Source organism: Heterocephalus glaber, unplaced genomic scaffold (genome assembly GCF_053883595.1).
Source record: "Heterocephalus glaber isolate CG9 unplaced genomic scaffold, H.glaber_assembly_v1.0 deba00001781, whole genome shotgun sequence".
Classification (NCBI taxonomy): domain Eukaryota; kingdom Metazoa; phylum Chordata; class Mammalia; order Rodentia; family Bathyergidae; genus Heterocephalus; species Heterocephalus glaber.
Window position 1 is genome coordinate 5,906,613 of NW_028258467.1, and position 26,967 is coordinate 5,933,579.

General features: G+C 51.8%; 1 protein-coding gene across 1 annotated transcript in view; it reads right to left on the bottom strand.

The window, feature by feature from the left end:
• Nucleotides 1-12: 12 nt before the first annotated feature.
• The window catches only part of Ppl (periplakin), a 45,514-nt gene continuing 18,559 nt past the window's right edge, over nt 13-26,967 (bottom strand). The window contains exons 2-22 of the mRNA XM_004864836.3: nt 25,502-25,601; nt 20,538-20,692; nt 19,642-19,762; nt 18,908-19,033; nt 18,783-18,824; nt 16,962-17,123; nt 16,779-16,886; nt 15,479-15,574; nt 13,707-13,829; nt 13,474-13,620; nt 12,764-12,915; nt 11,883-11,980; nt 11,555-11,712; nt 10,143-10,321; nt 9,928-10,066; nt 9,027-9,220; nt 7,301-7,451; nt 6,430-6,513; nt 5,621-5,737; nt 5,021-5,113; nt 13-3,568 (exon numbers count right to left, since the gene is read on the bottom strand). Coding sequence (XP_004864893.1) covers nt 905-3,568; nt 5,021-5,113; nt 5,621-5,737; nt 6,430-6,513; nt 7,301-7,451; nt 9,027-9,220; nt 9,928-10,066; nt 10,143-10,321; nt 11,555-11,712; nt 11,883-11,980; nt 12,764-12,915; nt 13,474-13,620; nt 13,707-13,829; nt 15,479-15,574; nt 16,779-16,886; nt 16,962-17,123; nt 18,783-18,824; nt 18,908-19,033; nt 19,642-19,762; nt 20,538-20,692; nt 25,502-25,601 — 5,209 coding nt within the window. The 3' untranslated portion in view covers nt 13-904. The remainder of the gene's footprint in view (nt 3,569-5,020; nt 5,114-5,620; nt 5,738-6,429; nt 6,514-7,300; nt 7,452-9,026; nt 9,221-9,927; nt 10,067-10,142; nt 10,322-11,554; nt 11,713-11,882; nt 11,981-12,763; nt 12,916-13,473; nt 13,621-13,706; nt 13,830-15,478; nt 15,575-16,778; nt 16,887-16,961; nt 17,124-18,782; nt 18,825-18,907; nt 19,034-19,641; nt 19,763-20,537; nt 20,693-25,501; nt 25,602-26,967) is intronic.

Here is a 26,967-nt window from a genome sequence, read left to right on the forward strand (position 1 = left end):
CTTGCCATGAAATTAGAATCAAGCCACCAGATTTTTATTTTTAAGCTATAAAGTTCCCTGTTACTTCCCACTTTGTTACATAATACAGGAGATACAGAGAACCAGAAATGCATTTGATGAATAATCAACTGTTTTGTATACCTAAATACCAGTGAGATAATAATATGGGTAAGGCACTGAAACTAAAGCTAATAGCAACATCCACTACAAAGATCTTTTAATCTCAGAACCAGAAACAGTTCCTAGCAGCACAGCTTCCTGGGACAGCCTGGACCACAGGTAACAGCCACTCTAGCACCAAGAGCCAGGCATTGTTCTGGGTTCCATGTGCCTTTTCTGGTGTACAGTCAGTCCAGTTGTTTCAGGCAGAGTTGCTACTGAAGAGGGCTTTCCAATAGGTGGTTCCCAGGTAGAAAGCTAGAAGGTTGTGAACACAGGTTGGCAGCCCCTATAGCCCACTCCTTAATGAACATATACATGGGTCTGGAGGATTACTGCCCTATATATATTTCACCATCTAGTAGGCCCTGAGTGGGCATATGTGCCATGGCCGTCTTGTGCTTGAGTAGTTTTTGTTTCCAGCCATCAGATGAGTCTGCTGGTGAGAGTGTATAGGAAAGAGAGAGAAAAGGGTATCATGGTCATCAAATCATTGGGGATTGAGTGGGTCGTTCACTCAGGTTGAAAGATGGCCAAGAGAAGAGCCCCCTGTTTTCAGTTACTGCCCATCCCATTTGCATGTGAGTTGTGATCTGAACAGTCTGATATAGAGGGCATGGATAAAACACTCAGCACAGACTAGGAGCCTGCACAAGGGCCAGGGAGAAGAAAATACTCAGCAGGTTGCTGGGAAGGAGCAAGCCAGCAATCTACCTCAAAGAAGGGATGGGTGGAAGGGCTGGACCTACTTCTGCCCAGACACCAAGACAGCCAGCTCCTGAATGGACATATCCTTGTTGACGTAGCGGTCATATTGAGCAGGGGTGAGCCTGCCACTCTGCAGGGCTTCCTCGATGGAGAACTTCTTGCCAGACTTCCTGTCATGTATCACTGATGACTCCCCACTGGGACCCTTCACAGATATCTCCTCCCAGTCGCACTCTTGGCTGCTGAGTTTCACAAACATGTTCCAGTCGATGAGGCCAGCCCGGTGGGCCTCCTCCGGGGACAGCTCACGGCCTGTGTCAGGGTCGATGACTACAATGGAGCGCCGGAGGTGGTTCTCCCTTTGCTCTCTCTTGACAGCCACGGAGCCCAGGCGTTTCTGCAGCTCATCAATCTCAAGATCTTTGTCCCTGGACAACCTCTTGAGATCATCCAGTTCTCTCTCCAGAGACCACAGTCTAGAGTCGAGGTTGGCCCCAGAGTCCATAGTGGTCGTGTTCCGTAGGTCTTGGGTTTCTGTTGCTGCCATTTTGATTTCTGATCGAAGCCTCCGGGTCTCCATCTGCAGGTTTTGCCGCTCCAGCTGTAATTTGTGGTTTTCTTCCCTGAGGAAGTCCAGTTCCTTGGAGGACTTGGAGTTGTAGAATTCCAGCTCTGATAACTTGGCTTCCAGACTAGTCACCTCAGCATCCAGCTCCCTCTTGCTCCGGGTCTCCTCCTCCAGGCTCTTCTTGAGCTTCTGGATCTCTTGCTCAGTGTCACCCTTTTCCACCTGTATGCTCTCAGAGAAGACCACCTTCTCCTTAACCTCTGCCTTCTCTAGGGTGGCCAGCTTCCGGCGTAAAGGCTCCAGCTCACCCTCCAGCAGTTGCCGCCGGTGCTGCTCCTCCTCTAGCTGGGCTCGGAGCCTGGCGTGTTCCCTGGTCTGCTGTGGGTCCTGCTGCAGCACCACCTTCTGCTTTCGGGTCACCTTCTCACCAGCCTCAGCCTCCTCCCGCTCCAGGGTAGCCAACCGCTGCTGCAGACGTTGTACCTCCAGCTCAGCTGCCCTGCGTGCCTGCCGCTCTAGCTCTAGCTCCTCCAGCTGGCGCTCCAGCTCCCCACGCCGACGCTGCAGCTGCCTCAGCTCAGAGCGCAGCTTGTCAATCTGCCGCAGCTCTGCATCAATGCTGTCAGTAAAGGAGCTCACCTCGGCCTGCAAGCCAGGCTCTTCCTCATACTGCACCACCTCCTGGCGCACCACTCTCTCCTTCCCCTGTAAGAGTTCCTTCTCCTTGCAATCGATCTTCTCTTCCTGGGATGCCCGCTCTCTCTCCAAGTCCACCTGCTTTTTTTGCTCTTCTGACAGTTTTGCCCGCAGAGACCCCACCTCCTCTTTGGTTTGGGGGTCTTCATGGAACTGGAGAATCTCCTGGACTACCTCTCTGGTCTGGACCTGTGGCTTGGCATCTTTCAGGGACTGGATTTCTTGCTTCAGCTGGTAGATCTCTAGATCACACCTTTCAATCAGCCTGGTCTTGTCCACAATTTCCTCCCTGAGCCGCTGGAGCTCCTTCTCCGTCTCAGGGTCAGTTGTGTATTTAATGACTTCTTTGGTTACCTCTTTGACTTCCACCTGCGGGCCCCGCTTCCGGAGGGCCTCCAGCTCGCTCTGGTAGCTCTTGAGCTGCTCCTCGGCACCCCTGTATTTGCGCTCCTGCTCTACCAGCTCCAGACGGAGGTTGGCCACTTCGCTCTCTGCCTTGGGGTCCGGCCGCACAATCTCCCGAACTTTCTCCTGCACCACCACTTTGGCGTTCTCCTCCTCCAAGGCCCATATCTTTCGGAGTAGCTCCGTTTTCGCCCGATGGCTGGCGCGGGCCTTGGCGGCCTCGTCCTCATACTGGTGGGTAAGGTTGCTAACCTCCCTTTCAGTGGCTGTGTCCTTCTCCACCTTGAGCACCTCCTTGACAGTGATCTTACCCTCAGCCATGGCCCGTTCCTTCTCCAGCCTCCTGAGCTTGGCCTGCAGGAAACTCAGCTCCTCCTCTTGCTTCTCCCTGAGTGTGCTCTCCCGCTGCTGCTGCTCCTGCAGCCTCCCATACTCTGCTTCCAGCTGGGGGTCATTCTGCAACTTTACCACTTCCTTCTCAGTGACCTTCTCTTGCACCTGGCTCTTCTCTGCAGCCAAGGCTGCAATGCGCTGCTGCAGGAGGAGCACCTCTGCCTCCCGGGCACCCTTCTGCCTCCTCAGTGTCTCCAGTTCCTCCTGAAGCTGCAGGACCTCCTCTGCCTGGGTTCTGTCGGGCTCAATGCGCAGGACCTCCTTGACCACGTACTCTTGCCCACCATCCCTGGTCTCCTGCTCCAACGCATGCAGCTGTAACTGCAGTGCCTCCAGCTCCTCCTGCAACAGCTGGTTCTTGTGCTGCTCCTCTGCCAGGGTCCGCTGCAGCTGCTGGAAACTCTCCTCTAGAGCAGGGTCTGGAACCTTCTTCCGCACCTCCTTGATCACCAGCGACTCCTGAGGGCCCTGATGCTGCAGGGTCCAGATTTCCTCCTGGGTGCTTTTGACCTCATTCTCCAGCTGTTGCCTCCGCTCACTTTCCTCATCCAGTTCCTTCCTAATCTTCCACACCTCATCCACACCAGAGCCCAGCTTGCTCCTTTGCAGGGTTTCATGGGTCATGTCAGCTTCTGGCTGCTGTGATGGAAGAAGGCAACACATGGTTAGAGCTAAACAGATCTGCTCACCTGGGAACAGGTCAGACTGGTTGTCTGGTGATCCCTGAGGGATTCCACTAGAGTTCTAGGGTTACTTTTAAAAGTGGCCCCCCCCAAAAGTGGCCAAACAATAGTTTAACTTTTTGAAATTAAATGAAGCAAAATACTTGCTGCAGAGGAGTCTGAAGTGAAACCTGTCTCCCATCTCTGGTCCTGTCCCTAGGGGATGTCTGTCATCATTGGAGACCTGTCTTTGCATATATCAGCATGTGTATTTATAAAAAATTTTTTTTCTGGTTGTTTTGAGACAGGGTCTCAAACTATGCAGTTCAGGCTGGCCTTGAACTTAGTATGAAGCCCACATTGGCCTTCAACTAGTGGCGATCCTCCTGCCTCAGCCTCCCGAGTGGCAGGATTTTAGGTGTGCACCACCATGCCCGGCAGCATGTGTATTTTTAGTGTACTCCATATGTTTGCTTTTTCTTCTCACAAGGTAGTCTCCTGTTCTGCACCTGTTGCTTATCACCCTCACTGGCAGCAGAGAATTCCCATTGGCACTGAGTGCAGTTTCATCACTCCACAGCAGCACAGTACTCTACCGTGTGGACACCATTTAACCAGCCCACCTCTGGTCAGTGTTGAGCTGCTTCCAGTTTCTTGCTATGGCAGTCACAGATTATGGATTTTATTTATTTTTTGGTACCAGGAATCGAACTTAGGACCTTGTGCTTGCAAGACAGGCACAGTGCCACTGAGCTAAATCCCCAGCCCAAACTCTTTTTTTTGGTACTGGGGATCGAACTCGAGACCTTGCACTTGTGAGGAAGGCGGCAGAACCACTGAGCTAAATTCCCGGCCCAGATTATGGATTTTTAAAAATAACTTTTTTTTTTGGTGGTACCGGGGATCAAACACAGGACCTTGTGCTTGCCAGGTAGGCATGGCACCACTAAGCTACATCCCCAGCCCTTAAAAAATAACTTTTACTAGGTCCTCAGCAAACATTTATTGAATTGAATACATAAGTTATCCTGCCAGTGTGACTTGGGACAGTACTTGCACTGGTACTGCCCAAAAGTGACAGACATGTCTCTGAGGCAGGAGCGCCCCTCCCTTTAGAAACAGGGTCTTGCTGCATAGTTCATGCTGGCTTTGAACTCACTATGTAGCCCAGGTTGGCCTTGAACTTGTGGCAATCCTCCTGCCTCAGCCTCTTTAGTGCTGGGATTATAGGTGTGTACCATGCCCAGCTAGGAGGCCTTTCTTTTCGCACCTGGGAGGAGAGTTTCCAGTAGAATTTCTTTTTTTCTTTTCTTTTTTTTTTTTTGGTACCGGGGATCGAACTTGGGTCCTTGCGCTTGCACAGCAGGCAGCGAAACCACTGAGCTAAATCCCCAGCCCTCCAGTAGAATTTCTTACTAAGGTGCATTACCTGTCTCAAAAGATTCAGCGCAAACTCCAGATTCTGCAGCCTCTGTTTGTTGATGGCATTGACTTCTGTGAACTTAGCAGCAAGAGCAGCTTCCTACAGAGAAGTTTTAGAATAACACTCAGCAAACACGTGGTAAGTGAGCAAGAGCCAGGGAGCTGCTGCTTGTCCATTCCTACCTGTAGCCGTTCTAGTCTCATTGTAGAGAGGAAAGGTAGACTCAGTCATAAGGCCTAGGTTTCAGTCTTGACCCCAGTGACTTTGAGCAAATCTCTGCACCTCCCTGAGCCTCGCTGTTTTCATGTGTGCCAGAGGGTAACAGTATAGGCCCTACATTTACTGAGGGGAGCAAGGAGGGAACTTCCCAAAGCCATGGGACTGACCCAGAAACCTCCACCATGCTCTCTTTCTAGGCATAGCGATGTTGCTGCCACAGAACAAGTTCCTTATCTTCTCCTTCTAAACCCATCCACACTGGGGAGGTCTCTTGCCTGTCTAATTTCCCGGTTGTGTGTGCGCAGTGACGGCTATATGTAGCACCCTGAAGAGCCAGGCAGCCCACCCCCCACCTCCACTCTGGACAGCCCAGCATGCAGAGCCCACCTCTTCCTTCACTTTGCCAGCAGGAGACTGCAGTCTGGCTCTTTTGCTCATGTGACTGTTCCTTCCATTCTCCAGGTCAAGAAGGGACCTGAGTTTCTCTGCTTCCAACTCATAGTCCTGGGTGAGAGAGAGAAACAGTCCAGGGGTCAGGTGAGAGCAGCCAAGAAGAGACCCTTGGCCAGAGGCTGGTTTTAGAGTCTGCTGCTCAGGTCTTTTTCACAGCTGCACCACCAGGAGTTGTTGAGAATGACTATGACATCCAAGTCGTTGTTGTGTCACTCAACAATATACCCCAATCCCTTCCATCCTCACACAGGCAAACTGAGTATCCCTTCCAGGCCTTTGGATAGGCGGGGAGAGTTAACAGTTTGCTTCTGCTTCTTCACTGAACACTGGACCATAAATCTTTCATGTTGCCACCACCTGTCTTCATGTTTACCAGGTTGGTGATTTCATAACCCATCAAGTGGACATGTGATAATTCACATAGCCATTTGGACATTTAGGTCATTTCTAGTATTTCTACTTTTACTCTTATAAATAGTGCTGCTATATGAGTTTGTTTATCCTACATTGTTCTTTTGTTTCTTCCTTTAAGATAAATCCCTCCCCCAAAGAGTTTGCTCCTTCAAAGAATATTTATTTAGGGTATTTGATGCATGATACCATATTGTTTTCCCAAAGGGCTGTGCCAGTTTGCACAGCTGCCGGCAGTACCTGAGGATGACACTGACCACGCCAGGGCCTGTGCTTTTCCTGGGTGGAACAAGACCCCCGGTGAGTGTACCCAGACAGTCTTCGTGGCTCACCTTTACAGCTTGCTGGTACTGCTGGGAATTGGCATAGACCTTCTGGACTTCCTGTCCCCTGTTCGCTATCTCATCTAGCAGATTCTGTAAAACAAGAGACCCTAACAACTAACACCAAAAGCACCCCAAACAAACAAAACCCCACCCCACCAAAACCCAAATAAACAAAAATACCAAAACCCAAACTTTACTGATATAGTAGCAGGAGTCTTTAGAACCTGAAATTATCCTGTTATAACACAAAGCATAATGAATGGCTTTCTTCAATACATTTGTTCACTACAAAAGGTAGTTCTAAGGCCCTGTGAAGAAGGGCCAAGAAGACAGTTGTCTTTGCCAGGAAGCAAGCGTTAGTTGCATGCTTCGAAATGCCAGACACTGCTCTGATAACTGTGCCTAGATCATCTCGTTTAATCTTCAGATGATCCTGTGAGGTAAGCATGATTTCTTGGCTTATGACCAAAGAAACCAAGGCACAGGGAGGACACAGCTGGGGAGGGTGTATCTAGGATTTGAATGCCTGTCACTGGATTCCCAGTTTCCTCATCCCTAACCCCAAGGCATTGTCTGGGGGCACTGAGGAGGCAGGAAGTAGAACCTTGGGAATGGGATCTGTCCCCATCTTGTGTTTCTGTAGCCATTTACCATGTGGTCAAGCCACATATGGGCACTGAGGAGACACAGGTGAACAACATGCGCAGTGCTTGTCCAGAGACAGGTGCTGAGTGCAGAGTACCAGGGAGGACAGCTTAGCCAGGCCTTTGCTCTGATACATCCCCCAAAGGCTTTGCTCCCTCCCTGGAAAGGGGCTTGCTGTCCTCTGACCTCCATGGCCTCTGTGTGCCTGCAGAAGCAGACACAGCCATCCTACCTTCTGGTTCTTCAGCTTTGTCTCCACCTGGCTGAGGCTGTCTGTCTCCTGGGGCTCATAGCTGGGGATGTTGGACAAGAACTGGAGCATACGGTCGTAGTCTCGTTGGTACTCATCATAGGCAGCCCTGGCACTCTGCAGGCTCTGGGCCCTGTGGGGGTAAAGTTAGTCACTTTGCATGGATGACTTTCACTTTCACAGCAAGAAGATGCTTCACTGAGCCCCCTTTTGTTAAAGAAAACGGGGAGAAAACAAATATAACTTACAGGGGCAAACCCTAAACATTCACAAGAAAAGAAGTAGTTAATCATGGAATGTTAAGGTGGCGGCCACAGGGTCTATGTACTGTGGGGCAGAGGTGCTCACCTTCACAACCCAAGAGTCTGAGGAGAAACCATAGGGGGCTCAGGAAATCTTACCAACTCACTGACAATAAAAATATCAAAAGTGTGGGCCAGGGATTTAGCTCAGTGGTTCCACCACCTGCCTCGCAAGTGCAAGGTCCCTACTTCAATCCCCGGTACCAAAAAAAAGAAAAAAAAAAAAAAATCAAAAGTGTGAGATGTAGCAAAAGCGGTGTTTAAAGATAACTATGTAGCACTAAATGCTTATATTTTAAAAACACTCTCTCAGCTCAACGATCTAAGCTCCCAACTTGAGAGAAAAGGAAGTATAAAGTAAACCTAATGTAAACAGCAGAAAGGAAACCAATGAAATAGGAACCAGGAAAGAAGGAGAGAGAAATCACTGGAACAAAAAAGCTAGTCCTTTGAAATGATCAATACATTCGTCAACCACTGACCAATTTAAAAAAAGATGCAGATACAATAAAAGAAGGCATGATATCAGGAGTGACAGTAGGGCACCACCTCGGATACTGCAAGTGTTGAAAGGGCACCAGGAAAACAACTGTGAAAAACTTTGCCAAGAAATTCAACTTACATGAAATGAATAAATTCCTGAAAGACACAGATTATTGATGTTAATTCAAGAATAGTTGAACTGAATAGCCTGAAATCTATTAAAGGGGCTGACTCTATAGACAAAAACCTCAAAAAAGAAAATTGCATGACCAGACAGCTTGACTGGTGAATTCTACCACATAGTTAAGGAAGAAACCAATTCTACACAAACTCACAAAAAAACACAAAAGGAGGATGCAACCCTCTCTGTCTCGTGAGGCTGGCAAAATACAGGACAAGAAGAGTGACAAGCAGCACCCCCAAAGATGTCATCATAGACATCCCTCCCCACCTGCCCAGCTTATGGAAGTCACATGTGGAGGGTCCCACTGTACAAGTCACTGAATTTCTTACTTTGTTATATATGGTTTTTTGGTTTTGTTTTTTTTTTGGTACCGGAGATCAAACTCGGGACCTTGTGCTTACAAGGCAGGTGACAGAACCACTGAGCTAAATCCCTGGCCCACTGTATATATGTTTGTTTGTCTGTTTGTTTGGTACTCCAAGGCCTTTGCACTGAGGTCCTCCACGTGACATTTAACATGAGACAAGGTCTCATTAAGTTGCCCAGGTTGAGCTTGAACTTGTGCCTCCTGCCTCAGTCTCCCAGAGTTCTGGGGTTATAGCTGTGTGCTCTCACACCTGGCTATGTATGTTGTTTTCAAAAAGAGGACAGCCTTTGGTGGCATTGCAGGACCTCAACCTGGTGCTTCAGGGCAGACTAGCTGCACCAGGCCCCCACCCACCACCCCAGTGCCCTTCACCTGCGCTCCAGCTGCTGGCGCAGGTTGTCGAAACGTTGGCCAAGCTTGTGCACCTCAGCCTCCTGGCGCTCAAGGTCGGGGCAGTGTTCCTGGAATTGGCTGGCCAGTGAGTTTGAGCACTGCTTAGCTGCCTGCAGGTTCTGCTCCACCTCGCCCAGAAGGAACTTCTGGGCCTGCAGCTCGGAAGCCATGGCCTGTGGGAGGAACAGACAGCATTGCTGTGGCCAGAGCTCCCCACAGCCAGCAAACAACTGCCCAGAGCAGAGTCACCTACTTTGGGAGAGATCAAGCCAGGAGCAGGATGAATGTACTGTGCCTCTGTGCTTCTCACACCTGGTCACTCTGCAGTGTTCCCTTCATTACAATAGACACAACTCTGAAAACTTCACTTCTAGAAACTTGTGAGTGGGCAGCATGTGCCCCAACCCAGACAGGCCTTCTGCTCCCTGGCTGTGAGGCCTTTGTGGAGCCCATTTCCTTGCCCCCGAGGCCAGGCATAGGATGGACCATGAAGAAGAAGCTGCTGTGGACCACAGACTCCCAGGGCCTCTAGTGCTCAGGCAGGCACATGTACATCTCAGAACTGACCGGGCTGTGGGCTCAGACTGCTAGATCTGCTCAAGAGACTTGGGGAACCTGAATTTTATGCAGAACCTTGATAGTAAAATGCCAAAAGCTGAAATTTCACAGGCCACAAAGTGTGAAAAGCTGGCATCAGAGCCATAGGTCTCCATTTGTGACTCCACCCTGGCACAATGTAGGCTTTCTGAACCTGCAGGGACTGGCTCCTAGAGGCCTCTTGGGGTGTCCTCATCTGTCCCAAGGTAGGGAAGGGGGACAGATAGCCTGAGCCTATCACCCAGCTCGGAGAAAGGTCCCAAGACTCAGGCCCCACACTCACCTCCAGCTCCTGCCTCTTGCCATCCACGACAGAGCTACTCTCGGGCACTGTGTCATCCTGGGTCAGCCGGTTCTCGTGGGAGGCCAGCAGCTCCCGGCCCTGCTGCAGACTCTTCTCCAGGCGGTTGGCCGCATCAATCCTGAACACAGAGGTCAGGAGTCGAGGGTGGCTCCTTGGTCCCACCCCCACCTCCCTGTGGTCTGTCTGCCACCCACTTCTCCTGGGCCGAATCCAGCAGCTGTGCCAAGTGCTCATATTTCCGGTTGGTGTCTTCCACCCGGGTCCTCAGCAAGGGTGCAGTGCCACTGTCTGGGAGGGCCTGGACAAAGGCCTCGCACTCAGCTGTGCTCCGCACCTTCTCGGACTCTATCCAAAGCAGCTCGTTGGTGATATTCTGTGGGAACCAGATCCCTGGGGTTAGCCACAACCCCATCTCCCTTTCCTCCAAGCATGTACCAGAGTGGGCACGAAGAGTTCTATTCTTTAGGGATAGCACAGTAGCCTGGCCCACTCTGGGGAGTCTGATGGGATCTGGGCACTGGCCTAGCAATCTGTTTTTGTTTTTTGTAGTACTGGGGGTTAAACCCTGGGTCTTTGCACTGAGCTACATCCCTAGTCCTTTTTCATTTTTTTGAGACAGGGTCTCACTAAGTCACTAGTTTGCACAGGCTGGCCTTGAACTTTCCACCTTCCTGCCTCACCCTCTCAGAATGCTGGGATTCCAGGTGCTGGCCACTACACCAGGGGTCTGCTTTTTCAGGGAACAGCCCACAGAGCTGTGATGTGAGTAGATTGTGAGTAATGACAGTGATGCAGACAATGAACAGGCAATCACTGAAGAGTCTCTGCTCTAAGTCTTCACATGGATGAATCCACAGACTCGGGACACCCAAGGTTGGTACTGTTACTCTCCCACTGACAGGTGGGGCCACCCCAATCTCAAAGACCTAGAAAGGGATGTGGTGGGACCAAGTGCCCCTCTCCATGGCTTCACTCTTCGTCCCTGCACCAGGCATCCCCTCAGCCCCAACTCGCCACGAGGCCATGTCAGGGCCCAGTGCACTTCTCTGAACACACGCAGTGCTCCTCTGTGAAGCCAGTGATGGTCCTCCCCAAAGAGCTGCTGGGAGGACTCGGGAAACTCTCAACAAAAGGCACTGGTGACAGATAGTGGTGCCTACACCTGTGCCACCCCCCAGGAGCCCCACCTTAGAGTCTGAGGCTCTGGGGCTTCTACAGCATGTCTCAGGGCAAGCAGCTAATGATCCAGCTCTGAAATTCCAGAGCCCACGTGCCACCCGGCCTACAGCCTCTTGCTTGGCACAGGCTCGTGTGGGTCCCAGTCGCTGCTGTCACTGTTATGGTTACAACCCCAAGCTGCTGACAAGCCATACAGAGGTAGCACCCAGGTTGCATCTTGAGGGTGTGTTGGAGCACCGCGACTAGGCACCTCTTTGGAGCATGGTCCTTGGTTAAGCCCCCATGAGTGTCCGAAATGGCCCCTGCCACCTCCATGTCTCAGGGCCTGGTTATTATCACAAGCTGTCCCTGGCAACTACCTCTCCTGAATGTCTTCAGCAGAGGACTCAAGGCCAGGGGCCCAGCCTGTGCTCCAGCCTGGCAGTACCTTGAGGTCTTTGGCCCGGTCAGCACTGTCCTGCACAGCCCGGCCCTGCTCCAGGGGTGGCCGCAGGATCCCTGTGATGGCCTTCTCCTGTCGGTCCAGATTGCTGACCACCTTGTCCAAACCAGCCAACAGCTGCCGGCCCTGCAGGTCAGAGGCATCTGTTGGAGAGAGGACATACTGTTAGGGGTGACAGTGGGTGTCAGAAGGCAGCCTGAGCTCCCCTCCCCTCCAGGGCCAGACCCCCACCACCCCACATCCAACACAGACCCGGTCTGGCCTGTCCTCCCTGCCCCACCCCTCGGCCCCTGGCAGGTGGCCTGGTACCCACCTCCAGGGTTCTCTGCCTTTAGCACCTCGTGCCGCTGCTGGAGCGTGTGCTTGCTCCCAGCCGCCTTCTGCCGCACACTGCAGTACTGGCTGCCCAGGCTGTGAGGACAGGAACATGGTAGGGACCCAAGAGCCCACTGGCCACCCACCCTCAGAAACAGAACCCTGGACTCTGGACAAATAACCCAGAGGAGCCAAGATGTTCATCAGAGTGCTTTGAGAAACTAGAAATGCAAACAGCAAGGGCCTACTGTGACACTGGTCTGTCTGCTCCTGGGTTAGGAAAGGCCCTCCATCCTCCCTTCTTCCTTTTCACCCTTTCTTTTTGCTTTGAGATTTTACTATCTAAATGATCTGCTTGCTACTAGTCTTCTCCAGCAAGATGTGGCCTCTGAGGGAGCAGTACACAGGAGGTGCTCAGTGCAGTCATTCCTGAGTCATTCACTCATTCTTTAAGGAGTTCTTGGGTGCCTACTTTACATCAGGTATTGAACTAAGTCCCACAAGTACTGACCAAGATGCCTAGGTCCAACAAGACTGGTGCATGCCCAGATCATTTTAGTGAACTGTGGTACATCCAGTGAGAAAAGGTGCAGGAGAACAAAGAGTAGGGGGTAGAATCGGCATCAAGTCACTGGGCGGTAAGAAGGGTGTCACCAGCAGACGAACAGCATGTTCAAAGGCCCAGAGGCACTTAAGAAGGCCTGTAGCTGAACATCCACTTCAGAAGTCAGCAGTGCCAATAGCTCTGCCCGCTGACCGCACCCAAGGCTTGCAAGAATGGGACATCAGAAGCAGCCAGGAAGCCCAGGGCTGTGAAGGGGTCCTGAGGAGGAGTGGGAGCAGGGCCAGTCCACACTGGTTCCTCCTTTGCCTTCATACCTGTCCACCAGAGCCAGGGCCTCAGGGTCGGTGGGGGGGATCATGAAGCAAACGGCTGGGGCGGTCAGTTTGTTCCCAGTGCTGTCTGTAAGCTCCCAGCTCTCCCCGTTGTTCTTCTGCAGGGTGTAGCTGTAGCCTCGAGAGATGGGGCCCTGGTAGGAGCAGGCCATGCAGGAGATGAGGGGCCCTCAGTCCTTGCCTGGGAGCCCAGCCACTCTCCGACCCCCTAAATTGTGGAGTAGGCAAGCTTTAGCCCATCTCTCAGAGGCTCCCCAAGATGCCTGGCCAGAGACAGTGGAGAGGGTCCCCACAAAGGAGCACATGCTGGTCTGCAGCCCCACCCTCACCTTGATTTCCCACTGGGAAGCCACCCCTACCCAAACCCAAGCCATGTGGCCTCATCCCTTCCAGGTGGACATGGGACTACGGCATGACCAATGAGAGGCTGCCATTCCCTGGCTGGTGACTGGTTGGGCTACACATGTTTCAAGTGCGTCAGTGAGAAGCTTCCCTGAGACTTTGGTGGCTAAGCCAGTTGAATGAAAGGCCAAGCAGCTCTGGCAGGATGTGGGGAGTGCATAGCTACTACCATGAGAGATAGGACCAGCACAGTGACCCTGGCCATCCAAACAGGCCCTGGATCCAGGCGTGAGACCCTTAAAACTCAGTGACCTGGGCCCAAACTGCCTCGGGCTCAGGCAGCAGCTCACCTGGTCATCCTCAAAGTCACAGAGTGCCTCCACGGGGACGGGCTTGAGTGGTGTCTCCCGGCGGTACTTGAGTGGTACCACCTGCTGCCCACGCTTCTGCAGCCCCTGCACCACATCCTGGTACTTGTCCAGTGCCTTCTCCTGGTCCTGTGGGCAGCAAGGGCTGGGTGGGTGCCCTGGGGGTGCTTGGGTCAAGGTGGATGGGGTGTGGCAGGCTCCCCACCACGACTTACGTCCAGCTCCTGCAGCAGCACCTCAATCTGGTATCGGTCTTTGAAGTCAGGGCTGTATTTTTGGTCCAGGTCCGAGTCTACTTTTCGCAGCAGCTCCTGGGCATCCTTCACATCTTTGTGGAACTAGGGAGGGACAGGTAGCCCTGTCACAGATAGGAAGCCACCAGCAACACCTCGTTTTTGGTGTCAGGCTAAGTCCCAGGTGGGCATGGGCATCCCATGGATCCTGGATCCAAGATGGGACCCTCTACAAATCTCAGGACATTCCTCCCTCCCTTGTACGCTCAGCTCCTGGGAGACCTCACGGGGAAGAAGCTGGCTCCTTCCTACCAAGCCCAGGACAGCACCTCTAGGATGTACTGACCTGTAGTTTACATACCAGTAAGTTGCTTTGCATGTGTGTGATACTGGAGATTGAGCCCATGGAGCACTGAGCTACACTGCCAGCCTTTATTGTTATTACTTTTTTGAGACAAGGTCTCACCACACCCGGAAGTTTAGGCTCTCTCTTACTCCATTCCTCTCTAGGCCAAGAACACCCTGGCACTACCATACAGTCACGTGGCACATGATGACATCTTGCTCAATCATATGCCACAATCTATCACCTGGTGACATTGTAGCCATCGTAGTTTGTGTAAATGCACTCTGTGATGCTACACAGTGGCAAAGTCGCACAATGACACACTTCTCACATCCCATCTCCTATCACTAAACAGGGTGTGACTGTGCTTTCATCCTAAGCCTTGCTATATGTCCCTCCTTTTTGTTCTTGAAAGTTCTGTCCATTCCTTTGTCCATCGACTCTCAATTTATTCATTGTCTGCTGCTCCCTGGACTGGACACTTGGGTTGCAGCCTGGAATGAAGTCCCTAGGAAGCTCACAGAGTCACTCAGATGCCCAACCAGTAGTCATGGTGTTATCTGAGTTCGTGTTTGGGTCTCCAAAACCCAGTCACAGGAGTCACCTGCAGCTCTTGCTAAAAAAAAACCTCTGGAAATAAGCATCTGCTAGCAGGTGACAGGGCAGACGCAGTGTGGGCTGGCCTTCTGTACGATGAGAGACTGCTCGGACATGCAAAGCAATGTGGTACTGACACGGGCTGCAACACACGTGAACCTTCAGGACACTGTGCTCGGAAAGAGAAGCCAGACACAAAAGGACACATATGGTACAGGCCCATGCACCGCTCACATCTATTCTAGATGTGACATCTCTAGGTGAGGCAAGGTCGCAGAGATGGCACGGGGCCAGAGGTTACCAGGCTGGAGAGGGTGGGGTGTGATGGTCGGGTCAGGGTTTCTGTTTGGGTGATGGGAACATTCAGGAAACAAAGGTAATGGTTGCACAGTATTATGAATGCAACCAACTGTACACTTAAAATGGCTAAAACAAGCCAGGCACAGTGACACATGCCTGTAGCCCAGCTTCTCAGGATGCTGAGGCAGAGAGGTTGCTTGAGCCTAGGAGTTGAAAGCCAGCCTGGGTAACATAGTGAGACCTTGTGTCAAAGCGGGGGCGGGGGGCACACTAAAATGGCAAATTTTATGTAATATATTTTTCCTCAAAATGAAAAACTACATACTTATTCCTGGGCCCCATGCTGACCTTCTGAATGAAACATCCCTTTCTTGGTCCCCAGGGACATGCTCAGCAAGCCCGGGACACGCTGTGTACGACATCAGTGATGTGGGTGTGGGGCCAGGGAGGCAACCCTGTGACTTCAAGGCTGTAGGTATTGAGGGCTCCCCCACAGCAGTACCCCTGGTACCTGGTGGTAGTCCTCCATAAACTTTAGGTGGCTTTCCTCACAGATGAGCAGGTTCAGGTATTCCTTCCAGTCTGCGTGCACAGCCTCCATGTGCGCCTGCCAGAAAAGGAGGAGCCAGTCACCACACACCAAAGGAGGGACTGGTGGGATTCTGGGCCAGGGAGCAGGGAGGGAGGGAGGTATCTGATATCTCTCTGGGGGCAGCTCCCACAGACGTAGGCAGCCCCAGCTCAGGGGTAGGAGGAAGAGAGGAAGCATGTCAAGGAGCCAAAGGGGGCTGCCACATACAGATGCTCAGCTTGTACAGTCCACAAGGGGCAAATAGGGCCTGTGTCAGCCCAGAGTGATACCTTTAAAAAATTCTCACAAAGATACTACAAGGGGTTGAGTAGTGTTCTTCCTAAGTTCATGTCTACCTAGAACTCAGAATGTGGCCTTATTTGGATATAGGGTTGTTGCAGATTATCAAGTAAGAATCCTAAAATGAAAGCATCCTGGAATTAGGGTAGCCCTAAATCCAATGACTGATGTCCTGTAATCTTAGCACTTTGGGAGACTGAAACAGGAGAATCCCAGGTTCGAGCCCAGCCTGAGCAACCTAGTGAAACCCAGTTTCAAATTTTGGTTTTTTTTTTTTTTTTGGTACCGGGGATCAAACTCGGGACCTTGCGATTTTGAGGCAGGCAGTGGCACCTCTGAGCTAAACCCCCAGCCCCAAGTTTCATTTTTTTTTTTTTTGGTAGCAGGGATCGAACTCAGGTCCTTGCACTTGCGCAGCAGGCGGTGAAACCACTGAGCTCGATCCCCAGCCCTAGTTTCAAATTTTTAAAATAAGGGTTAGGCATGTAGCTGAGTATGAAGATCCTGGGTTCAATCCCCAGTACTAAAAGAAAAAAATAAAATAAAATAAAGAAGAGCAAACACAGGCATGGCACTGGAGATGGCCAGCACCCCAGACCTGGGAATAAGCAGGGAACAAGTCCTGCCCAGGGTAGTGCAGTCTGCCCCATGTGGATTTCATACTTCTGGCCACTAGAACGGATGCATGCACGACTGCTGTGTAAAGCCTTCCAGGTTACAGCAACTCAGCACGACAGCCCCAGGAACTAATACGGCCACATGGGAGAATGAAGGTGGCAAGGGGAGGCAGAGTCAGAGCAAGACAGAGAGACATGGATGCAGCCCTGGGATCCCACCTCCAGGGCTGCCATGTTCCAGGCAGCCCATGGGCAGAGGACACCTGAGGCCACCCCAGAGGAGTCCCCACTTTGGAGGAGCCAACTTCCCTAGTTGCACTCACCTCAATGGAGTTCTTCCCAGGGTGCTCAGCCACCAGCAGCTGGTCACCTTCACGGTGTAGCTTGTTGATCCTCTCTTCTTTGGCCTCCAGATTCCGATGGATGAAATTCTGCAGCAGGTCAGGGACTCAGCATTGGCCTGGCAGCCCCAAACCCCTCCTGGCCCTCTCCAGACCCGTACCCACCTCATACTGGCGCCGGCGGCTGGGGTAGTCGAGGTTGCGGTCGCTCCAGTCATACTGGATGCGACCCTTGGCCTGCTTGTCCAGCCAGTACAGCTCATTGGTGCAGCGCTGCATGTAGTCCTGCAGTGAGCTCAGATGCTGCTGCCGTGCCTGTGATGCTGCCTGCAGGGACCGGGACAGACAGTGCTGGGCTTGGCCTCCCTGCTGCTCCTGCAGGGCCAGGATCTGGCTGCCTGGGGCAAGCTCAGCTTGGGCTTCCCCACAGGGCCCCTGTGCTCAAGCTGCTCACTGGACTCTCTGATGTTTGTTCACTCACACATGGTTACAAAGCATCTACTGCATGCTAGGCACGGCTCTAGGCAATGGGGACAGACCAGTGAACAAAACTGGCAAAATGCTCATGGGACTGACATTTTTCTGAAGGCTCAGTTTACCCATCTTTAAAATGAGGATAACAGCAATGTTGACACTTAGGGCACAGAGACTAGCATACAGCTGGTGCTCAATAAATTGCAGTAATAATTTCTGCTTTTATCTTGTGTGTGCGTGTGGTACTTAGAATTGAATACAGGGCCTTCATATTGAGCTGCATCCCCTTTTTCTATTTTATATTTTGAGACAGGGTCTTGCTTGCTAAGTCAGTCAGTTGCCCAGGCTGGGCTTGAGCTTACAATTCTCCTGCCTCAGTCTCTGAGTGCCAGGATTACAGGTGTGCACCACCACGATGTTTTTATCTTTATTGTGATCATGTTTAGAGAGCTGAAGGGAAAGGAGCGTCTGGAAGTCTTATGGCTGAGAAGAAGAACCCCAAGCTCAAGTGTGCAGAGGGCCTTCCAAGGGCCAGGCCCATACCAAGGCCTTCTGAAACGTCAGTAGCCCTGTGAGCAGGTCATATGGGAAACCCACTTTCCAGGTGGTGAAGCATCAAGTTATCAGAACCAACCGGCAAGGGTGGTGGCAGTCTGCCTCTAACTGCTACACACAGCTGCCTCTTTGCTGTCGGTCTAAGGTGCAAGAAAGGTCTGCTGCAAGGAAGCATTTGCACATCACTTATGCAATGCTAAAAAGCATGCATTCTGCTGGGTGTGGTGGTGCATGCCTACAATCAGGAGGCTGAGGCAGGACAATTCCAAGTTCAAGCCCAGCTTGGGCAACTTAGTGAGACCCTGTCTCAAAATTTAAGGCAGGGCATGATGGCACAGGTCTGTAATACTAGCACGCTGTGAGCCCAAAGCAGGAGGATTTTGAATTCAGACCCAGCCCATGCAACTTAGTGACTTAGTGAGACCCTGTCTCAAAATAAAATTAAAAAAATAAAATCAAGTGTTGGGGATATAGCTCAGAGTAAAGGCTCTGAGTTCAATCCCCCAGTACTGGAAAAAAAAAAAAAAAAAAAGGATGCATTCTCAATGGTCTGAAAAAGGAAACTGAAAGCTTGTGTCTCAAAAGCATGTGGCTGGGCTGGGGATTTAGCTTAGTGGTTCCGCTGCCTGCCTCTCACGTGGAAGGTCCTGAGTTTGATCCCCGGTACCAAAAAACAAAAACAAAAACAAATGGAAGTACATAGAAAACATGTGGCTGCATACTTGGCACACAGAAAGTTCTTAAGAAATGAGCAAGTTACAGGACAGGCTGTGCCCTGGAGTCTATCAGGGTCTCCACAAGACAACAAGGCAAGTGGTCACCTCTCAGGAAGGGGCCGGGGAATGGTCTCTACTCCTGCTGTGTGAGGAACGTTTACTGCACACCCTCAGTGTGTTTAGAAGAGGAAGGTATCCCTAGGACCCCAAGCTCCTGTCCCATGGTCCCAGGGGCTCTCACCAGCAGTTTCTGGTACTTGGCCTGCAGCTCGCTGTCCTGCTCCTGAAGGGAGAGCCAAAGGTGAGGTCAGGGTCAGTGTGCAGGGGGGTCCTCCCGGCTTCCCCATGCACTACCGCATGTCCCACCTTATCCCCATTCTTGGCCAGGTGGGGCCCGATGGCCTTGACCTCATTGTGGAAGATATTGTGCTGCTCCACCTGGCTGTCCACCAGTGGCAGGTCCGTCCCAAAGCTCTGGCTGCTCAGCTTGTCCTGGTGGTGGGAAGAACCCAAGAGGAATGCAAGTGCAGCCCACCCTGGAGCCTGTTCTGTGCCTTGGACTAGGGAAAATGGCCTCTTCCTCCCAGGATGGCCAGGGTCTGCAAAGGTGCTCAGAGAGGCCACAGGCACCTGTACTGCTGACCATCTGCCTGCTGAGCATCGATACCCTTGGTCGACCTCACAGCAACTTCAAGAAGCCTACACAGCTACGGTTCCCACATCACAGGTGGGGCGACAGAGGCTGGGGAAGCAGAAGCCACATGCCCAGGGTCACAGGACTGAGGTGGACAGCAGGGCCTCAGGCTGAGGACACCCACTGCAGCAGCTGTGAGATGATCCTGGGTGGGGATGAGCTGGCAACTGTCCCTCAGCCTATCCCAAGAGCCCTGCCGGGACCCTAATGAGCTGGGCTTAGGGGGCACGGGGTCTGAATCTCCACTGCGTCTGCTGTGCAACTCCTAGCTCGGCGGTGGGCTCCTCTGAGTCTTACTTTTCTCATCAGCACAATGTCAGGAGACATGGGGATCCGGCCCTCCCAGCAGCACCGTGGTGCCCGGATGGTGGCTCTGCCCATGTGCCCACCCACCTGGCCCACATACCAGCTTCTCCTCCACCAGCGCTGCCCAGTTGACCTGTGGGCTGATCTCCTTCACCACCAGGCTGTAGACCTGCTTATGTTTCCCGCGGAGATTGGCCACACGCTCCTTCAGCTGGCGGATGCTGAGTGGGGAGAGGGACCCCTGGGTTGGTGCAGCATGTTGGGAGGGGTACTGCCCGGGTTTGAGAAGGGACCTGACCCCAGCGTGGGGTTTCTGCTCGGGGCCTGGGAGGACAGGGTCATGGTGGCCTTGCGTTCCAAGTCATCACTATATCCACCTCCCCTCCTTCTGTCCAAGTCGCCTCAACCTTCCTTCCTCCATCAACTTTTTTTTTTTTTGGTACTGGGGATTGAACTCGGGTCCTTGTGCTTGCGCAGCAGGTGGTGAAACCACTGAGCTAAATCCCCGGCCCTCCATCAGCATTTCTTGAGGGCTTATGATATGTCCAGAACCACAGAAGTTTCTGGAGCCCACCACCCAGCAGGGGCACATGGGTGTGCACCCTATGCACAAGCACAGTGGGTGGTAGAGGCCAGGAAACTTCTGCTTTTCTGGGGTTGGGGTGCTGAATCACCCATGGTGAGCTGAGATGTGAAGGACAAGTTTGGGGAGTCGGAGTTGGGGCAGCAAGCATGGGGGAGACTCACTCCAAACTCAGAGGTCACACAGCATGGTGGCTCAGGGAGCTGTGGTCACATGGACCAGAACAAGGGACATCAACTCCCCAAGCCTCAGTTTCCCCAAGTGCAGAATAGGGCTGCTGTGAAGATAAGGTCAAGCATCTGGCTTGTGCCCATCATCCAGTCAGCCCTCCCTAAGCCCCAACTGGGTTCCTGTAGCCACCTGGTCCACAGACCAGAGCAGCTCTCTGGGGCCCCAGAGCTGAGGGGACCTACTCCTCTGCAATCATGTCCCCCTGCGGGTGCTTCATGTGCTTGGTGATGGCCGAGTCTGCCTCCAGGACGTACAGCAGCTTCTCAGAGTCTGAAACCTTCTGTAAGGCCACATCCCGGTGCTCGGGCTGCTGGCCTCCCTGCAGCCGAGTCACGTCCTATGAGGGTCATGGGAGAGGGGACAACAGGCAGGACTCAGCAGGAGGGCAGCGAGGAGCTCCCTAAGCCCCATCCAGCATTTCCTTTAGCCCCTCAGTAAACAGGCCCAAACACCTACTATCATGGTTTCCATCTAAAATGTCCTTCCAAAAGTCTTGTATTAAGGAGGTGGAGCCTGGTCAGAGGTGGGTGACTGGGGACATGACCTAGAAGGATGATCTCCCTCCCTGGGTACTCACCCCACCCCCTTCCTGGGCATCGTGGTATGAGCAGCTTTCCTCCTCCAAGCCTATCTACTATGCTGTTTCTACTTTGGAGCCAGCTGACCATGGACTGCACCCACTGAAACTGTAGGCCAAATAAACCTCTCCTCCTTTAAGTTGCGAGCGTCATTATTTTGTACTTCACATCTCAGCTCACCATGGGTGATTCAGCACCCCAAGTGACTAATATACCTGTTATGTGTGGGACCTGGGATACACAGCTTTATACACAGTATAAAGGACATAACCCTACCTGCCTGGCACTTACCATCCAGTCTAGGAGACTGCTAGCCAGGTAAGTCAATAGAAACCTCATAGAGATGAGTACAAGCTCAGCACAGGTCATGATTGTGAAGGAAATACACCAGAGGGGGAATGAGGGGACCTACTTTAGCTCCACCGGCTAGGGAGGCCCCTCTGCGGAGGTGGTGACACAAACTAACCATGAAGGATAAGGGAACTATGTTGTAGGCAGGGAGAACTGTCTGTGCAAAGATCCTGAGGGCAGGACAATGCAAGCCACAGTTGAGGCCTAGTGAAAAGGCTGCTGTGGCTGAAGGGCAGGGATGGGTTGGGACACAGGAAAGGTGGGCAGGGTGGGGACCAGAGGACACAGGACCCATGGGATGTAGAGTGGCACTAGGGGAGGAATCAATAACAAAGGGCCATTGATGCTTCAAGGTGAAGCCACCAGGCTTCCAGTGAGCAGACTGAGGGCAGGGCTAACACTGAGGCACCCAGGGGCAGCCAGTGGCCCCCTTGCCACCCTCTGGGCTTCCAGCTCCACATCGGGAACAAAAAAAGACCCGTCTTGAGAAGAGGGAGGATAGGGCTTGGGTATGGCTCACTGGTGGAGTACTTGCCTGGCACGCAAAGGTCCTGGGTTCCGTCCCTACCATCACCAAAGAAAGAGGCAAAGTAAACTGAGGGACAGAACTTAGTGAAAAAACAAACAAACAAACAAACGAACAAACAAACATACTACATCTCAAAAACACAGGAAGTGAAAGAAACCAGATACAGACGTCAGGGTGTGTACGATTCTGCTTGTATGAAATGTCGCAAATAGGCAGACCCAGACAGGAGAGAGTGGCAGCCCAGGGCAGGGCAGGACCTGCATGCGTGGAAAGAGACGAGAGATCCTACTGGGAGACCAAAAGCTCTGCCCTGACTCAGGGAAACAGCTGTACCACTCAATAAAGGGCCTGAAGATCATGGCCTTCCATGCTTGAAATCTGAGCATTGTAGGATATGTAGAATATGCATCAAAATAACTGTTAAAAATGGAAGAAGAGGGCTCAGTATGTAGCTCAGTGGTAGAAAATATGTTAAGCAGTTGAGAATCCCTGGAACCCCCAGCACCAAAGAAGTAAAAATAAAAAATAAATAAAATAGAAAAATAAATGGAAGAAGAGAAAAACAACTTAACAGAGGTGACATGCCACCTGGTATAAATACTTATACCTATAATCCCAGCATGCTGGGAGGCTGAGGCAGAAAGATCACAAATTTGAATCCAGCCTCCACAACTTAGTGACTTAGTAAGACCCTGTCTCAAGAGAAAAAAGAAAAAAGGGATGGGGATGTAGTTCACGGCGAACTACATCCCTGCTAGATGGCTAGATTAATTAACTAAAAAGCTGCTTCTTGGAAAAGAGATGTCCAGACCACCCTTTCCTGGCCACTCCAGGAACGGAGTCAGGGCCAGCCTTGGAGTCAGGGCCAGTAGAACCAAGTATCCCCACACCCTGGGGCCAGCCTGGCCAGTTAATTAACAGCACACCTGTTGGCTTGGGTGGAATTTCATCCACTCCTTCCTCACCTGCTGACCTGAAGCTCTCTCAGGCAGCTGCAGTGTCAAAGATTAATTTTGCAGAAAGTGGAAGTCCATTAATCATTACCTAATTCCAGCCAGCGAGGACAGAAGGCAAGCTCTCAACACACTTGTGCGGCAGGGACAAGGACCAGAACAGCCGAGGGACACTGTGTCTGCATGTGAGGGTTCAAAGTCAACAAAACTGACAGGTGGTCGGAGAGGTCAGCAGAGGCGTTGCCTCTAGGGGATACTGATTGGGGTGATCCGCTGGGGCTTTGTGGGAAATGCTCTGTCCTGCCTGGGCAGTGGATACTGTACCTACTAAGGCAAAATTTCAGAGGTGAACTCAAATACGGACACTTCATTGTACTTTACGTGAGTTATGTATCAGTAAAAGGTTTCTTCAGGTGGTGTGGTAGTCCATGTCTGTATTCCCAGCAGTCTGGGAGGTGGAGGCAGGAGGATTGGAAGTTCAAGCCCAGCCTGGGAAATTTAGCAACTTAATGACATTCTGTCTCAAAAATAAAAAATTTAAAAAGGCACGAAAGGCCTGGGTTCAATCCTCAGTACCAAAAAATTAAATAAATAAATAAATAAATAATTTTAAAAATTTAAAAAAGGAGGGCAAGATTCAGGAGATCTTTTGGGCAATAAACGTAATTTTAAAAGTAATAAATAATTATGCCTTCTAGAAAAAGAAGAAGAGACAAGATTGGCTCTCATAGCCTTCAAAGCATGTCTTCCTTTTTAAAGTTTGTTGAGCTGAAGCAGAAAAGCAGTTCAACACGATCTCCCAGGACATGTTGTGACTCTGACTCACTCCTCCTGGCAAATGCATCGAGAGAGCCAGACCCTGTCACACACACACACGCACGCACGCACGCACGCACACACGTGAGATGGTCAGATGAACTCCATGTTTCTCTGTTTCTCGCTGACAGATGCCCTGGCAAGGAAATGCTGTGGGATTTTACGTTGTTAAACTTCTTAATCTGCCCTGAAATGTTTGTAACAAACACATTATCATTGTGAGGGGAAAAAGAGACATACCCCAACAAGCTGTTTTTCGTTTACGGAAGAGAAAACACCACAGCAGGGGATGGAGAGAGGGGAGGCCAAGGAGAGACCAGAGGAGCTGTGTGGGGACAGCAGAAGGGGACAGGTGTGCTGGGGGTGGGGGCAGCTAGAGCTGGAGGACCAGGGGGTGGCACGGAAACCACAGGGATGTGTGTGAGTGAGTGTGCACACGCGTGCATGCAAGCCTATCCCCTTAGGCTGCTGGATGCCCTTAGGGTGCATAACTACACTGTCAGAGGTGGCCAAGGAGGGAGAAGCAACTTCTCCTGAGCCTGGGACGGCAGTGGGGTCAGGCGGAACTTGTTCTCCACCTGCAGTCCCCAACCCTCTTGGTGGGACCCTAACCCTACCCCAAGACTGAGATGCCAGGTAAAATACAGGCTGCAAGCTACATCTGAATTCCACATAGTTTTTGTGGGGGGGGGGGTTGGGGGCTGGGGAGGTACCAGGGATCAAACTCAGGACCTTGCTCTTGGGAGTCAGGCAGCGGCACCCCTGAGCTAAATCCTCACCCGTTTTTTTTAAGGGTACTGGGAATTGAACCCAAGGCCTTTGGGCTCAGCTACATCCCCAGCCCTATTTAGTTTTTATTTTAAGACAAAATCTCACTAAGTCACTTAATTGTCTAGGCTAGGCTCACACTTGCAATTCTTCTGCCTCAGCCTTTTAGAGTAACAACAGATAATGTGGTAGAATAAGTATATCCCAAATAGTGCAGGGCCTACTGATCCTAAAACTCCATTTGTGTTCTGAAATTCAAGTGTAGCTGAGCCTTCTATGTCATTTTCTCTGCTCAATATGGCAGTCCTACCTGCGAGCTGCCTCTGGGACCAGCTGTATCCCAGTTAGTCACCCTAACCCTTCTGTACCTCAGTTTCTCTAGCTACGAAATGGGTGGAAGCCCAGCAATGCTGGGCCAGGCCCATGGATGTTCAGAGAGAAGGTGGGCAGCTCAGAAGCTGGCATGTAGGCACAGACAGAGCAGACACACCACGGTCAGGCCTCGGGAGAATATGTCAGCCGCCTTGGAAGAATCTCCCCATGTTTCGGAAGGGGAGACTGAGGCACAGGAGGGCAGCTACGTGCCAGCCTGGTGGCAGATGTGTGAGTGGTGGAAAGCTGCTGGGATCATGGGAGCCCTGCCCAGCACCTGCAGAGTCCCATGAAGCCTTCACAGCAAGCTGCCAGGTGGGATGATGGTGCTCACCCTCTCAGAGGGAACTGCTCGGTGGGGAGGTGACTTATTCACCCAGGGTCACACAGTGAGTGGCTAGGCTGAGGTCATACCCCAGGGCCAGCTCCCAAGGCTGGTCCTTCTCCAGACCAGGGAAGCTTTACTAGGAGGCAGCAAGAGCTCAGTCCCCGGAAGCTTCCTCCTCCCATGGCCACGCTATGTGCACAGAGGGACTTCCTGGCCCCAGGAGGACAGATGAGGGGGACCGGATTGCTCCTGGGATGGGAGCTGTGCTGTGTGTGCACTGCAGAATACTGAGCAGCGTCCCTAGTCCCCACCCCTAGAAGCCAGGAGCTCTGCCTTCACACAGCTATGACAACCACAAATGTCGGACACTGCCACATGTCCCCGGGGGAACAGAGTCACTCCTGGGCAGGGACCTTGATTCAGAGAAGCTCTGGTATTGGGGGCCACTCACACTCTGCATCTTGGCCTCAGTGTCCACGATGTTCCTCTCCACCTGGTCCGCATTCTTCTGCAGCTGCTCAATCAACTCCGAGAGCTCCTTGTTGGAGATGCTGCGAGGGGCAGGTGAGGGGACGTTGGAAACGGGACACGGGGTCAGGGGCTGCGCTCCTGCCAGCTCCCCACGCTCCCAGGCTGAGCAGGAGCAGCACACCGAGCCTCTCAGGGCTTGGCTGTCCCCACAGCGCAATGCCACTGAAGCCCCAGAGACAAGGCTGCCCCTGGGCTTGGGGGTTATCTCCTGCTTTGATCATTCAGTCTAATGTTTCTGTTCTGCCATATTGGCAAAGCACATTAAAAAAAAAACAGTCCTGGAGATTGAGCCCAAGACTTTTTTCCTGAGCTACATCCCCAGACCACCCCCTTTTTTGTTTTCTTGAGACAGAGTCTTGCTATGCAGTTCAGGCTGACCTCGAGCACACTACGTAGCCCAGGCTGGCCTCAAACTTACAGCTATCCTCCTGCCTCAGCCTCCCAAGTGCTGGGATGACAGGCACATGCCACCACGTCCAGCCCAGACTCCCATTTTTAAACATTTTTTTTTTAAGAGTGGGAAAAATTTATCAGGAGAAAGAAAGCTGCCTAAGAGAGACAGAAGGGGGACCAGAAAGTGGGTTGCCCGCCCACCCCACTTTTCAAAGGTGTTTTATACAGCCATGCCACGTGGTGAGGCAGCTATTTAAACATTGTTTTGAGACAAGGTTTCACTAAGTCACTAAGTTGCCCAGGCTGGGCTTGAACTTGTGACCCTCCTGCCTCAGTTTCCCAGAATACTGGGATTACAGGCCTGCACCACTATACCCAGATAACATTTTTTTTTTCCAAAGGCCAGGTCTTGCAATGCTGCCCAGGTTGGTCTCAAACTTCTGGACTCAAGCTTTCATCCTTCCTCAGCCTCCCCAGGAATTGGGGTGGTAGGTGTGCATTACTGTACCTGGAGCAACATATTTTTAATACTGAGATAAAACTCACATACCCTAAGGTGTACTCCTTTAAAATGTGATCTTTAGTATACTGCATTTAGGGAGCATCACCACTGATTCCAGCGTATTCTCATCACCCCCAAAACCTCATATCACTGGCAGTCAGCCCCCACCTTTTCTCCTCCCTCAGTTCCTGGCAACTATTCATCTTCCTATCTCTGTGGATTTGCCTGTCCTGGACCTTTTACATAAATGAAACCACAGAACATGTGGTCCTTTATGCCTGGCTTCTCTTCCTTAACATAATCTTCACAAGGTCCATCCTGGTCATAGCATCTGTGGGAACTTCATTCTTTTTAGGGCTGAATAATATTCCTTCAGGGGGATGGGCTCTGAGGGATGAGCAGGAGTTGGGGGTCCCGACAGAAGGCTTCAATGAGCAGAGGCCATAAGCAAGGCAGGTCCTGTGTGTTTCCCCCTTGGGGTGGGCCAGGGG